General features: G+C 34.6%; 1 protein-coding gene across 2 annotated transcripts in view; it reads left to right on the top strand.

Moving 5' to 3' along the window:
* The window catches only part of KYNU (kynureninase), a 114709-nt gene extending 102572 nt beyond the window's left edge, over positions 1-12137 (top strand). For both annotated transcript variants that reach the window (XM_070476259.1, XM_020876859.2), the window contains 4 exons: positions 1283-1335; positions 3909-3994; positions 9605-9835; positions 11146-12137. In XM_070476259.1, coding sequence (XP_070332360.1) covers positions 1283-1335; positions 3909-3994; positions 9605-9835; positions 11146-11265 — 490 coding nt within the window. In that variant the 3' untranslated portion in view covers positions 11266-12137. The remainder of the gene's footprint in view (positions 1-1282; positions 1336-3908; positions 3995-9604; positions 9836-11145) is intronic.
* Positions 12138-12824: the final 687 nt, after the last annotated feature.

The raw sequence follows: 12824 nt of genomic DNA, 5'->3' as shown, positions 1-12824 counted from the left end.
AGAACAGACAGGTTACCCACTCCAGTGTTCTTGGGCTTCCCTTGTGGCTGAGCTGGTAAAGAATCCACCTGCAATGCGGGAGGCCTGGGTTCAATCCCTGGGTTGGGAAGATCCCCTGGAGAAGAGAAAGGCTACCCACTCCAGTATTTTGGCCTGGAGAATTCCATGGACAGTCCATGGAATCACAAAGAGTTGGAAATGACTAAGCGACTTTCACTTTCACATGTAATGTAGAGCATATTCACCTTTATACTCTGTTTCAAAATCTACTATTTTTAATCATGTATTCTTTATAAACATAAAAAATTATCAACTTAAAAAAAAGTACATTGGAATTTTTAGTTTTGGCAGTGTTAAAACTAGCATTTTATTTAGGAAGAGTTGATTATATCAAGAATATTGTATTTCTCTCTCTCTCAAATTTTATATTTTCTTCATACTATTGGTAATTGTAATCTAATAAGCACACATACATACATATGATTTTTCCCCTATAATTTACACTTTATGTCTGGCCAATTAACATTCTTATGAAACTCTGAAAGTAAGCAATTTATTCACAAAATTATTAAAATTTCAACAATTTAGAGGTTATTTTTATGTCATTTCTCTTTAGGACTCCTATTGCAAAAAGAATACATTACTGTATTAATCACTTTTCTTTTTTGTTTTCACCAGTTTTAAAATCTAAAGAAACAACATTTTTGTTCATTTTATTTTATATTAAACAACAAGGTCATTAATTATAGCTCTTCAGATAATTTAACTTTGCAAGTGAGTGTATAACCAGTAATATGAAAAAATTGATTTTTATTCTCTCTCAGAGGTTATAAATATTGTCTTATGATATCACATAGCATTTACATGCTTAAGTATTTGACGACTGATATCACAAATAGATTTTATTTTTTTTCCCCATTTATTTTTATTAGCTAGAGGCTAATTATTTTACAATATTGTAGTGGTTTTTGTAGTACATTGACATGAATCAGCCATAGATTTACATGTATTCCCCATCCCGATCCCCCCTCCCACCTCCCTCTCTACCCGATCCCTCTGGGTCTTCCCAGTGCACCAGGCCCGAGCACTTGTCTCATGCATCCAGCCTGGGCTGGTGATCTGTTTCACCCTAGATAATATACATGTTTCGATGCTGTGTTCTCAAAACATCCCACCCTCGCCTTCTCCCACAAATAATTTTAATATGAAGGCCCAAGAGTCCTATATTAATTCTGTCTATATTTATAGACCAAAATATCTAATATTACCATTTATGTTTTAGGTTAGTGGGATGGTTCGGCCATGAACTAAGCACCAGATTTAATATGGATAACAGTAAGTATATTCAATTTTACTTCACAAGTCATTTTATTTTAAGTTTATTTCAGTTTTCATCTTTGTATGATATGTAATATGCATGCCTCATGGAGAGTGCACTTTGAAAATGCCACTAAGAATTCTTAAAATAAGAAATGACATTTCCTCAATGTAAGACTAAGTATTCATAGATTTTAGTATGATTTTGAGTCTATCCTTTTATAGGGAAATAAGAGGAAGCAAAATCTAAAATACAGAATTCAGGTCTCACCAATATGGAGTACCTAAACCATCAGACAGTGGGGACAGAAAGGAATCATTGTCTTAAGAGTCAGGCCCAGAGAGACAGGTATCAAGCCCATTTTGCTGTTTATTGGTTTTGTGATGCTGTACAAATTTGATCATTTTGGACTTTTAATTTTTTTTCCTCATGTATCTAATGTGAATAATAATATCTATTTCAGGGTTTGTTCTGAAGGTAAAACACGTTCAAAGCTGTAAACCAAGCAGCATACTAATTAATAAATGTTCAGTTTTATCCCTCTCTTTTCCCAAGTTATTCTCCTTTTGTGGCTTTTGCCACAGGCATGCGTATGTGTGTGCTAAATCACTTCAGTCATGTCCAACTCTGTGCAACCCTATGGATTGCAGCCTGCCAGTCTCCTCTATCAGTGGGATTCTCCAGACAAGAATACTGGAGTGGGATGCCATGCCTTCTTCCAGGGGATCCTACCCCCTCCTAATGGATCAAACTTGCATCTTTTATGTCTCCTGCAGTGGTAGGAAGGTTCTTTACCACTAGTACCACCTGGTAAGCCCGCTTTCACCACATACCAAACAGTAACCCCAGTGGATAGAAATTAAAGTACATAATTACTGCAGAGAGTTCTTAAACTTCCCTACTTCTCTTTCCTTCCCGAGTGACTTTATTCTTCCATCACACGGGATACAGAAAACTTCCTAAATGTTCTGTGAATTCAACTTAAACTTGATCCTTTAGACTGCTTCCAATCCTGAGATTTGATGTTACATATATACATGTTTGCATTGACAAAGATGCAAAGGATAAAGATGGGCCCTTTGAGTCAAATCAGGAAAGCTATATTTTTCTTAGCTGCTGAAACCATGAACTCTTTTATACAGTTACTTAAATTGTTTATAATAGGTTTTCCTATCTGTAAATGAGGAAACTGGGTTAGATCAGGAGTGGGCAAAGTGTGTTTTTCTGTGAAGGTTCAGACTGTAGATATGTTAAGCTTTGGAGGCTATGGCAAGTGCTAAAGCACTTGTGGTGCTTTAGCTATTGTGGTGCTAAAGCAGCCATAGAAATATATAATTAAGTGAACGGGGCTATGTTCCAATAAACTTTTATTTACAAAAATAAGGAGTGGGCCAGATGTGACCCATACGACGTAGTCTGACTAGCCGTCAGAGGAGATCAGTCCTGGGTGTTCATTGGAAGGACTGATGCTGAAGCTGAAACTCCAGTACTTTGGCCACCTCATGCAAAGAGTTGACTCACTGGAAAAGACCCTGATGCTGGGAGGGATTAGGGGCAGGAAGAGAAGGGGACGACAGAGGATGAGATGGCTGGATGGCATCACCTACTCTATGGACATGAGTTTGAGTAAACTCCAGGAGTTGGTGATGGACAGGCAGGCCTGGTGTGCTGCAATTCACAGGGTCGCAAAGAGTTGGACACGACTGAGCGACTGAACTGAACTGAAATGAAAGACCCAGAAGATTCTCTCACTCTAAGTCAGTATTAGTTTTCAATTTGCTCTAACTAGTAATTTTAACTCTTGGATTTAACTTGCAACTATTCAATATAATTAATTATATGAGAATATTGTCTGTTATTAACTTACCTTTTCAACATATTCTTAGGCAGATTATTTTTGTAAACCACATTTTTTCCTCTTTTCTAAGAGAAGTCACTTGATGTAGTAACTAGTGTTAAAAGTCACCTTCATACATCATTTCACTCACATTTTTGCCTTTGGAGGATATTACAGTTACAAGCCATTCAAGTCCTGATATTTTGCTGTCATTGACAAGGTTTCTGATTTGGAGGCCTCTGTGGACTGTGACCCATGGAGACTGCCGCCTCCATTAGGTCTCAGAGGTGGGGATGAGGGAGAGGTTTGCTGCTGCATCCAGGCCTGGGCCCGGCTAGTGGACGGCCGAAGCGAAAGCTCTGGAGTTCTGTTGAATGCAGCCCTGGGGCGCCAGTCCACCTGCCAGTCCCAAGGCCTAAGGCACCAGTCCATCTCTCACTGTGCTCTCCTTACAAGCACCACTGCCAGGCTGACTGTTAAAGAGCAGAACCTCTAACTGCTTGCTAAGAATCTTGCACTAGAAGCTGCGGGCCCACCCTGCCCCTATTACAGGGGCAGACAAGATGCAAGTTACAGGTGAAGGAAAAATATACCAGTATTTTAGGTCCATCAAGTTTCTTTTAATTATCTCAAAAATCTTGAGAATAAAAGCTTTTAAGTCTTACATTTTTTCCTTCTACTTTACTGTCATTAAAAATATCCATAAAGGACACTTTTTAGATACATCCTATAAAAGTAATATTAATTTTCCAGAACTGCAGTTAATCCCTGGAGTCAATGGATTCCGAATCTCGAATCCTCCCATTCTGCTGGTCTGTTCCTTACATGCTAGTTTGGAGGTAAGTGATCTGTGCATCAAACCTCCCACATTGTCACCTTTCTCTTTATCTGACTGTGACACGCTGTCATATTTTACCTGTTAATCAGCTAGATTAATATGCACTGTGCATAAACAACGAACAAGGGACAGGGTTCTCCTTCCAGACAGTGACTGTGGCTCATGTCACCCTTTATTTACATCTCCAGCCCCCAGCACAAGGCTTGGCACAGTGTTGGTACTTACTGTTCAATAGAACTTAGTTGGGGTGACGTATGTTTAGTTCCACCTAGAATTTGTGTGAACTTGAATGAGTCACTGGATCTTCTATTAGCCTTTCTATATGGAAACTCAGCCTGAAATATTTAAAAGTCTTGATTAATTCACTCATTGAAACATTTATTAAAAAACTATCATGTGTCGGACAATGTCGTGATTACTGGGGACTCATTTCTTCTAGTTCTGTGAGTCAGTGAGCTAACAAAGTGTCATATGACAAAATTATAGGAGGACTTACTTTAAGAGGTGAGGGAGAATATGAATATAGTCAGAGTAAAGCAGAGACTGAGTAAGGTTGTCTCATGAGGTGGAGTGTATTTTCCCTCTTATTGGGGTTTCTATGTCATTATATCCATGTGTAATCTTTACTGTTACTGGCTTGGTAATTTTCTTTAAGTTCATTCATATTTTTGCTTGAAAGTAGTCTCACTCTAAATTATAATACCCAAATGGTCAGTTTGGATTTCTAGACATGCATATGTCTATTATTTCTATATATCTAGTTACTTACTTATAACTATTCATTTATACACACATATAATGCATCTATATGCATATGCATATACATATACATATCTTCTAATTATATGGATATCAGATATTCATTAGTTTCAGACTGAGACAAAAACTTATCTAAGTAAATATATATTGTTAATAATTATATACTCTATAATAATGAGCTTCCCCAGTGGCCCAGTAATAAAGTATGCCTGCAATACAGGAGACACGGCAAGAGCCTTGGGTTCAATCCCTGTGTTGGGAAAACTCCCCCAGAGAAGGAAATGGCAACTCATTCCAGTATTCTTGCCTAGGAAATCCTATGGACAGAAGAGCCTGATGAGCTATATAGTCCACGGGGTTGCAAAAGAGTTGTCAGATACAACTTAGTGACTAAAACAATAACAAATATGTAATGGTATTAATACACATATTAAAGAAATGCATATTTTATATACATAAAGTAAAATATATTTTAAGTAAATATACATGTATATTCCTAATAGAGATCTTAAATATGTAAACATTAAAATAAAAATTTGATTTTTTAAAGGTATTGAAATCCTCCTAAAATCATCTAGTTTAGGAAATTCTGTTGTGCCGTATTCCAGCATGAGTGACTGGATAAAGACTTCCAAACCTAAAATTCTAGAACTCTGTGAAAATTCACAGCAGCTTCTCATTCTGGCCACTGGACGGCAGTGTCAAATTCCTCTGTTTTTATAGAGCTTCACCACTAGATAGTAGTAATCAACTCGTTTCATTTCATCCCAATTTAAAAAATCACCTACTCAGTGTGACCACTAGATGGAGCTTGTGCTATTTTCAGGTTTTGGCAGATTTTTCTATTTTGAGTTGAAATAGACCCAGTAACAAGATTTCTGTGATACAAATTATATTTGGGGAGAGGTGGGGGAGTGATTAAATCTGCTTGGCAAACCAAATAATGATATTTGACTTTTTTTTAAAATAGTCAACCTGAGGAACAGTTCCATTAAACTTTTTTTTTTTAAGAAAATAACATTTTGCATACTTTGCAAACATATCAGGGAGAAGATGAATTATTAATACAATAAGGAGAAAAGAAATAAGGCAAAAAGGCATACCTTAGAAAGAAGTAGCACTTAAAGTTATTTCCTTTGATTTTACTCATCTTTGCAAATTATTTCCTAGCCATATCTAGAAAATGTCTTTTAGACACTATCACTTCAGTATTCACCTCTTCTGCAACAGAAAAAAAAGATTCCTATTTTCCCTACCAATAGTTTTGCTCAACACTGTATAACAGTCACCTAGATATGGTTTTTATTCTCAGCTGGAATCTGAAAACAGATGTATCTTCTACTTTAATAGCTAAACTTAAACCTAAGAAAAGGACCCTAATGCCTCAGAAAAAGGATCTACACTTCTCTTGAGTTTCTCATCACTTAAGTATTTCTCTGTAGCCTCATGGAAATACCTTATTAAATAATTCACTGTCAAGGCTATGTTTTTACCAAAATTATCTTTAAAAAATCAAACCTTGAGTTAAAGAAAGTATTTTCAAAATTCTTACTTCCCATTATAACTTGCAAAATTCTGAAATGATAAAATAATATATTTCACTGTTTCCCATTCTCTAGGTAACTGTTAAACTGTTGTACTTTCTAGATGTTTCTGAATTTGCTATATGACTATCAGTGAATTAACAGATTCAGCACTTAGCTTATTTATTTAAAAATTTTGCATATAGGAGATAAGAAGTTGAAGTTTGAGTAAGTGAAAGAAATAAACACACAAATCAAACTACATTTGTTATCTCTACTTCCCTTTAGAAAAACATTCTTACACAATAAAATGCCAACTGAAGGAGAGATTTTTATACTTAAGAATCGATGTCTATTGGGACTTCCCTCGTGGTCCAGTGACTGAGACTCCATGCTCCCAATGCAGGGGTTCTGGGTTTCCTCTCTGTCAGGGAACTAGATCCTAGAGGCCACAACTAAGAGTTTGCATGCTACAACTAAAGATGCTGCATGCCGCAACAAGGACTGATATTCCCATGTCCGAAAACAAAGATCTGGTACAGACAAATAAATAAATACTAAATAAAAATTGCAAAAAAAAAAAATGAATTGATGTACATGGATATGGTTTCAGATTCGTAATACAAAGAATTTTTTTAAATTAGTTATGGCATTGTTCACAATGTGTATTTGATTGACGGATATGATGAAAAATAACACCTTATAATCAGTTTCAAATTGTTTCTTTATACTGTTGCCTATTTAATAATTCATGCAATAATTTAAAAAGTACTGTGGATAAAGAGGAAGAATACAGTAGGAAGCAGGAGGCAAATACTCCATCCCTTACTGGGACACTAAGTATGACCTTAAACAAATGACAACTACTCTTGAATTCATTTGCCTCAAACCTTTTAATGAAGATGTTTGGACCAGATTAATTCAGAGGTGACCTCAATCTTCCAATTAGTAAACATGACATTAAACAACACTTATATTTTATTTTGAAGGGTTCTATTTATACAACAGGTAGGCAATATAATTATTTAAATAGCTTCAAAATATAAAATTAGAGCATTCAATTAAAATATAGGGCAAGTCAGAAGAAATGTACTCTGCATTCCCTCAGAAAGTTATTAGGGACCCAATTTTAAGAACTTAAGAGCTGAGAACATCATGTTATACTTATTTTTCCTATTTAAAATGATCCAACTTTTCTAACTTTGGATTTATTTTAGCTAGTAAGAAAAATAACCCAAGTAGTGGAAATTTTGCCAAGAAAAAAAGCTGAATATTTTCAAACTACACTTTTCATTTTTCCTAATTAAAAAAAAAGAAAAAAAAAAAGATTTCCACAGTGTTGAAAGCACAAAAATAATGAGAAGCAAAGAAAAAAAGGGGGAGGGGGACATTTATTCTACTTCACTGTTAACTCCTATTATCCCCTCTTAATATTTTTAACTGAGGCTTCTGAAGAGACTTCTACACTCTGTGAGAAGAATTTAAAGCCACCTCAGAATGCAGCTTTCTCTTGTTATGGTTGTAATGTGGAAAATAGTTTTCCATTTAAATGTTATTTTATTATTAACAAAGAGTATGTTAAAATCTGATACATTAAAATCTTTGTCATGAAAACTTTTGGTTTCTTGTTATCAAATCTACAAGAGCAAAACTTCATTTAAAAAACCCTATAAACTTAATATCCCCCAAAGTCTTACTGACGTATGACTACAAGTGAAATATCATTAAAAGTACTAATTTACACAGTGCCCCCATCTGCATCTTGTGGGACCCAAAGCAGATCCAGAAAGTTTAAGTTACTAGAATTACTTAAATAATTAAAATGTCTTCAATTACTATGAATCTCCAAAGAGAAGCTTGGAAAGATTCCTGCTTTTGTTTTTGTTTTTTTTTTAATTCCAAGCCTGACAGTCAGACCACTGGGTGGACCACATTTTACCTGTTCCTTGCTCCTGCCTTCCGTGATTAAGTTGATTCTTGAATCAGGCTCTCTGATCGCCATTTTGTTTTACTTAGGAAATGAAGAGATGCCTCCTACCAAACTCCATACAGTGAGGGTTACTCGAGTAATGAAGTAGAATTTTTTGCACTGAATGTGTCGGATATTAGCTTCTACTTTCAGCTGAACTCTTCTCAGGTTGCAGACACAGTCCATGAGGTCTGGTTGGGGAAACAGACAGATACTTTTCTATTGTCTGATCCTCCTCTCTTCTTTCAATATAGTAACTTAAATATAACTCCCATCTTCTCCTTCAGCCAAATACATACCCTCTGCAATAGGTCAAGAAAATCTATGACTGGACAGTTTGAGTCCTATTAGAATGCCTACCCACACATGCCATGTGTATATATAGAAAGAACTATTTTCATAGACTTCATAGAGTATAGATGTCACCAAATGACCCTATTTTTGCTCTGTGGCCTACCATGATACAGAAAAGGGACATTAAGTGGCCTGCTAGTGCATCATTCTCTGCTTGCAGTTCATTCAGTTCTTACATGTAGGATATATTTTTAAACTCTACTTGACCTTAAGAGATAAGCTAAAAAAGCATGTCTGTTCTGACCCCTAATGTTCCAACACCAGTTATTGTGTGCCCTCGTCACTCATCTTAATATAAGAAACCTCAAGAAGCAAGTGGCTTTATTTTCACACCAGTGTTAACAGTTTAGCAGCAGAAAAAACCGATGAAAGAAGAAAAAAAGAAAGATGAAATGCTTTGGTAATATATAAGCATTATCTAACATTATTTGCTTTCCTGCCTGACAAAACTTAGCATCATTTTTAACTCCCTGTTTTCTTACTGTTAAACTGAAAGAGATTTAAGAGTTGGTAAAATGATTATGAATGATATTGGTAACACTGCCCTCCACATAAGCACTGAGCTCTTACTGTACTTTTGTGTGGACTAAGCAAACTTTATACAAGAATAGAAAAAAAAATCTTCTTGATTATAATTGTATAAAATGTTTGGAGGAAAAATTCTGACATTTATAAAATTTAAATCCATTTATTAAGGTATGTTTTACTTGTACTAATTATATGAAACTAATTTAAAATAGCTCTGAAGGAGCTTTTTTTTTTTCCTGCTTTTGCAAGTATTGTTTAAACAACATTTGTACAGCTATTGTATCATGGAAACTTTGTGTTCAGTTTTTAATGGCGAAGTATTTAAAAGACATGTTTTTTTATGAAAAGATGATCTAAAATGGGATATTTTATTAGAAAGGTCAGAAGTGGGCATTTCCTTTTTATCTGTGATTTACAGTTAATTTTTACTTTATAAATTAACAAGAAACTGTGAACCTGACTGTTTCTCATTCTGCAGATCTTTAAACAAGCAACTATGAAAGCACTGAGGAGAAAATCTATTTTGCTAACTGGTTATCTGGAATACATGATCAAGCATTACTTCAGCCAGGACAAAGCAGAAAGCAAGAAAACAGTAGTGAACATAATTACTCCATCCTGTATAGAGGAACGTGGCTGCCAGCTAACCCTAACATTTTCTATTCCAATAAAACACATTTTCCAAGAACTAGAAAAAAGAGGAGTGGTTGTAAGTGCATCTTTTGTTTTCCTACCAGGTTTTCTCTATGGGTTGCAAATATTGAGGATAAAATTTGAATTTTTTGGTTTATGCATTTTTATATGATACTTAATTTTGATCAGTGAGGATAAGTTAAGTGCCAACTAAGTGTTCAGCACTCTGTTAACTAAAGGCACAGAGATAGATCTGTTATTTCTGATAAAAGGGAAAACACCACAAATTTTGTTGTAGGAATCAGTATTATGTAACTTATCCATTCTTTTCATTATAGATTGGGTAGAAAAAAAATAATGAAAACCCAAATATAAATTTGTGGAGCAGGTGGAATTAAAGAACACATCAACATAGTAGAGGGAGAAAAAGGAAATCAGTCTTGTTAGTTGTATTGAAATAAGTTATTTTCAGCCTGTTCACTGCAGTCAAAGAAGATATGTAGACACATCTTAACAGTGCTAACATTGTATGGAATATATTTTTTTTTTGTTTTTTACCATTGTGCCTAAATAGTCCTCTTTGTCTCTTGAAGAGAACTAATAATTGTTTAATGAGCAATTCCAGGATAAACAGTGATATCTATTTTCAGGGATAACATAATTTAGAAAATACTGCACTCAGTGTTCCAAACCTTTAGGAGAGATTTTCCCAGTTTTTGGAGACACATAGAATATCAGCAATCCAAATAAAATTCTACCATTTGCAAGCCATGTGCTCCTGTGAAAGTTGGTAAACATCTATTGACTTGAGACTTCTCATCCATATTGGAATCAAATATACTTACCTCAAAATTTGTTATGGAATTAAATGTGCCAGCAAACACAAATCATTCATTATATTGTCTAGCCTGTAGGGGTGTCTCTTAACAACAGAGTCATAGTGATCTTCAGACTAAGCTGAATTATCTAATTCATGAGATTAGGGATTATTGAATTCAATGGAAATATAATTGACTAAAACTCTCCAGATCTCAGTGAAGTTCTCATTCATTGAAATGTGTGCAAGGGTTCCAGTCTCTTCAGGGTCTCCCCACAGATAAACTATACACCTGATCTATTTATTGGATGCTTATAAAGGATGAGTGCACTTCAGGAAAGTACTTCAGACATTAATGTACCAACCCATTAATATTTTAATGATTATTAAGAGAATAGCTTCAAATAACACAAACATGACGTTTTACTTAAAGTGAAAAAGAAATGCTTACATATTAAATTTTAGGGTAATCAGTATGAATGTTTTATGTAAGTTTCTCTTGAATGCAGATTTCCATTATGTGAAAAATGTTAACATTATTGTGGCTTTACTTTTTGTTTCCCCTACAGTGTGACAAACGGGAGCCAGATGGCATTCGAGTGGCTCCAGTTCCTCTCTACAATTCTTTCCATGATGTTTATAAATTTATCAATCTGCTCACTTCTGCACTTGGCTCTGTAGAAACATAAAATAGCAGTATTTTCCACAGCAACTAAAGCAAATAAAATGGAAAGCCTGCAGTTACTTTATTACTATTATTCAAGTCTTAATTAATGGAAGTATTTAAAAAATGATTACAATTAACTGGAGACGAATTGCATACTTTATAGAAAAACTTGACAATTTTGCTCAGGGTCTGTGGTCTTGAGATCTCTATGCTGTCCAACTTCTTGGTGTTTGGTGAATCAAAGTATTTATTGGTATAAGTATTATGAACACAGTCTTGATTATCTGTCACATTTCATAGTTAATAAAATGTTTTCTGTTGGTTTAATTATAATTTGAATGAAAACTTCATATGTATGTAGAAATTTTTGTATCAATTTTAGAAATATTACTTTAATTTTAATTTACCAAGCAATTTCTTATAGGTACTGCCATTGAACAGTCGAAGTATATATGCTTTTTACAATGTTCCACCTAATTCCAATCTAAGAAACACAAAATACATTTTCTAGGGCAGTGGCTTTCAAATACTTTGGTCATAGTCTATACTAAGAAATGCATTTAATATCAGGGTGTAATTTGTGTACATGGGTTACTTCATTGATTCTAATACACAACTTCTAATCACATTTTAACATCCGGTAAAGAAGAAACATCTTTCAACTTTCATTCAACAGCTTCTTAAAATTGCCACTGGCCAATCTTTCATGTTACCATCCCTGATGGTGCCATGATTCTCATACTGAGTATATATCATCCTAGATCTGGTTTTAAAGTTGTATACATAATAGAAGCAAAAGTTGCATAAATTATTCACCTATGCTTTAATATTCATTTACTTTATGTCATCACAACAAATGTTGGTTGAAGTTCATTAAATTGATTTCTTTACTCACTCGGGTCCTAATTCATTTTTCATGGATGTCCTTTTATTTAATGTTATCATAATCTCTTGCTTTTGTTTAATGGGAATCACTCTGGATAAAAAACTTTAGATGCTTCTCTTCTGTAAAAGAGTGAAATAAATTATTTGAAGATTCTTGCAGTTGAGGATCAGAGTTAGGAAATAAGTGCTCATCTCTCAAGCCCTGTCCCACATCTATGGACTTTTCTTTCCCACTGTGGAAAAAAAAAACAAAACTGCAGTTACATTCAGCCCTGTAAGACTCCTCTAGTTTTTAGCTGTTGATGCCATAAACACTATTCATGAATTGGCAAAATATTCCACACTTCTGTACATAAGCAGCAAGAAAAAGTAAGTACGATGTAATTATTGCCCATGATGAAACAAATTAACTGAGCCAACCACTTTGAATGGCAGAGTTAAATAAAAAGTTGCAGAGCTCCGACACCAACACCAGCAACTACTGATATTTATGGAGTACTTCCTACATACCATGTATTCTGCTATTCTATTTATATGTTATCTCATTTAGCTGAGTAGTTGCATAATTACTTTAGAAGTGCTTTCCACCTCCACTTTTGGCAAAACTCATCCTCATAGATGGAAAAATTCTCAAGACCTTAAAATCTGACCATAAATGACTTCATCTAGAAGAAACAGTTTTTGAACCTCATAGTG

This window comes from Odocoileus virginianus, chromosome 13 (assembly GCF_023699985.2).
Source record: "Odocoileus virginianus isolate 20LAN1187 ecotype Illinois chromosome 13, Ovbor_1.2, whole genome shotgun sequence".
Taxonomy (NCBI): Eukaryota; Metazoa; Chordata; class Mammalia; order Artiodactyla; family Cervidae; genus Odocoileus; species Odocoileus virginianus.
Note: the sequence above shows the minus strand (reverse complement) of the source record. Positions and strands in the feature narration are given on the sequence as shown.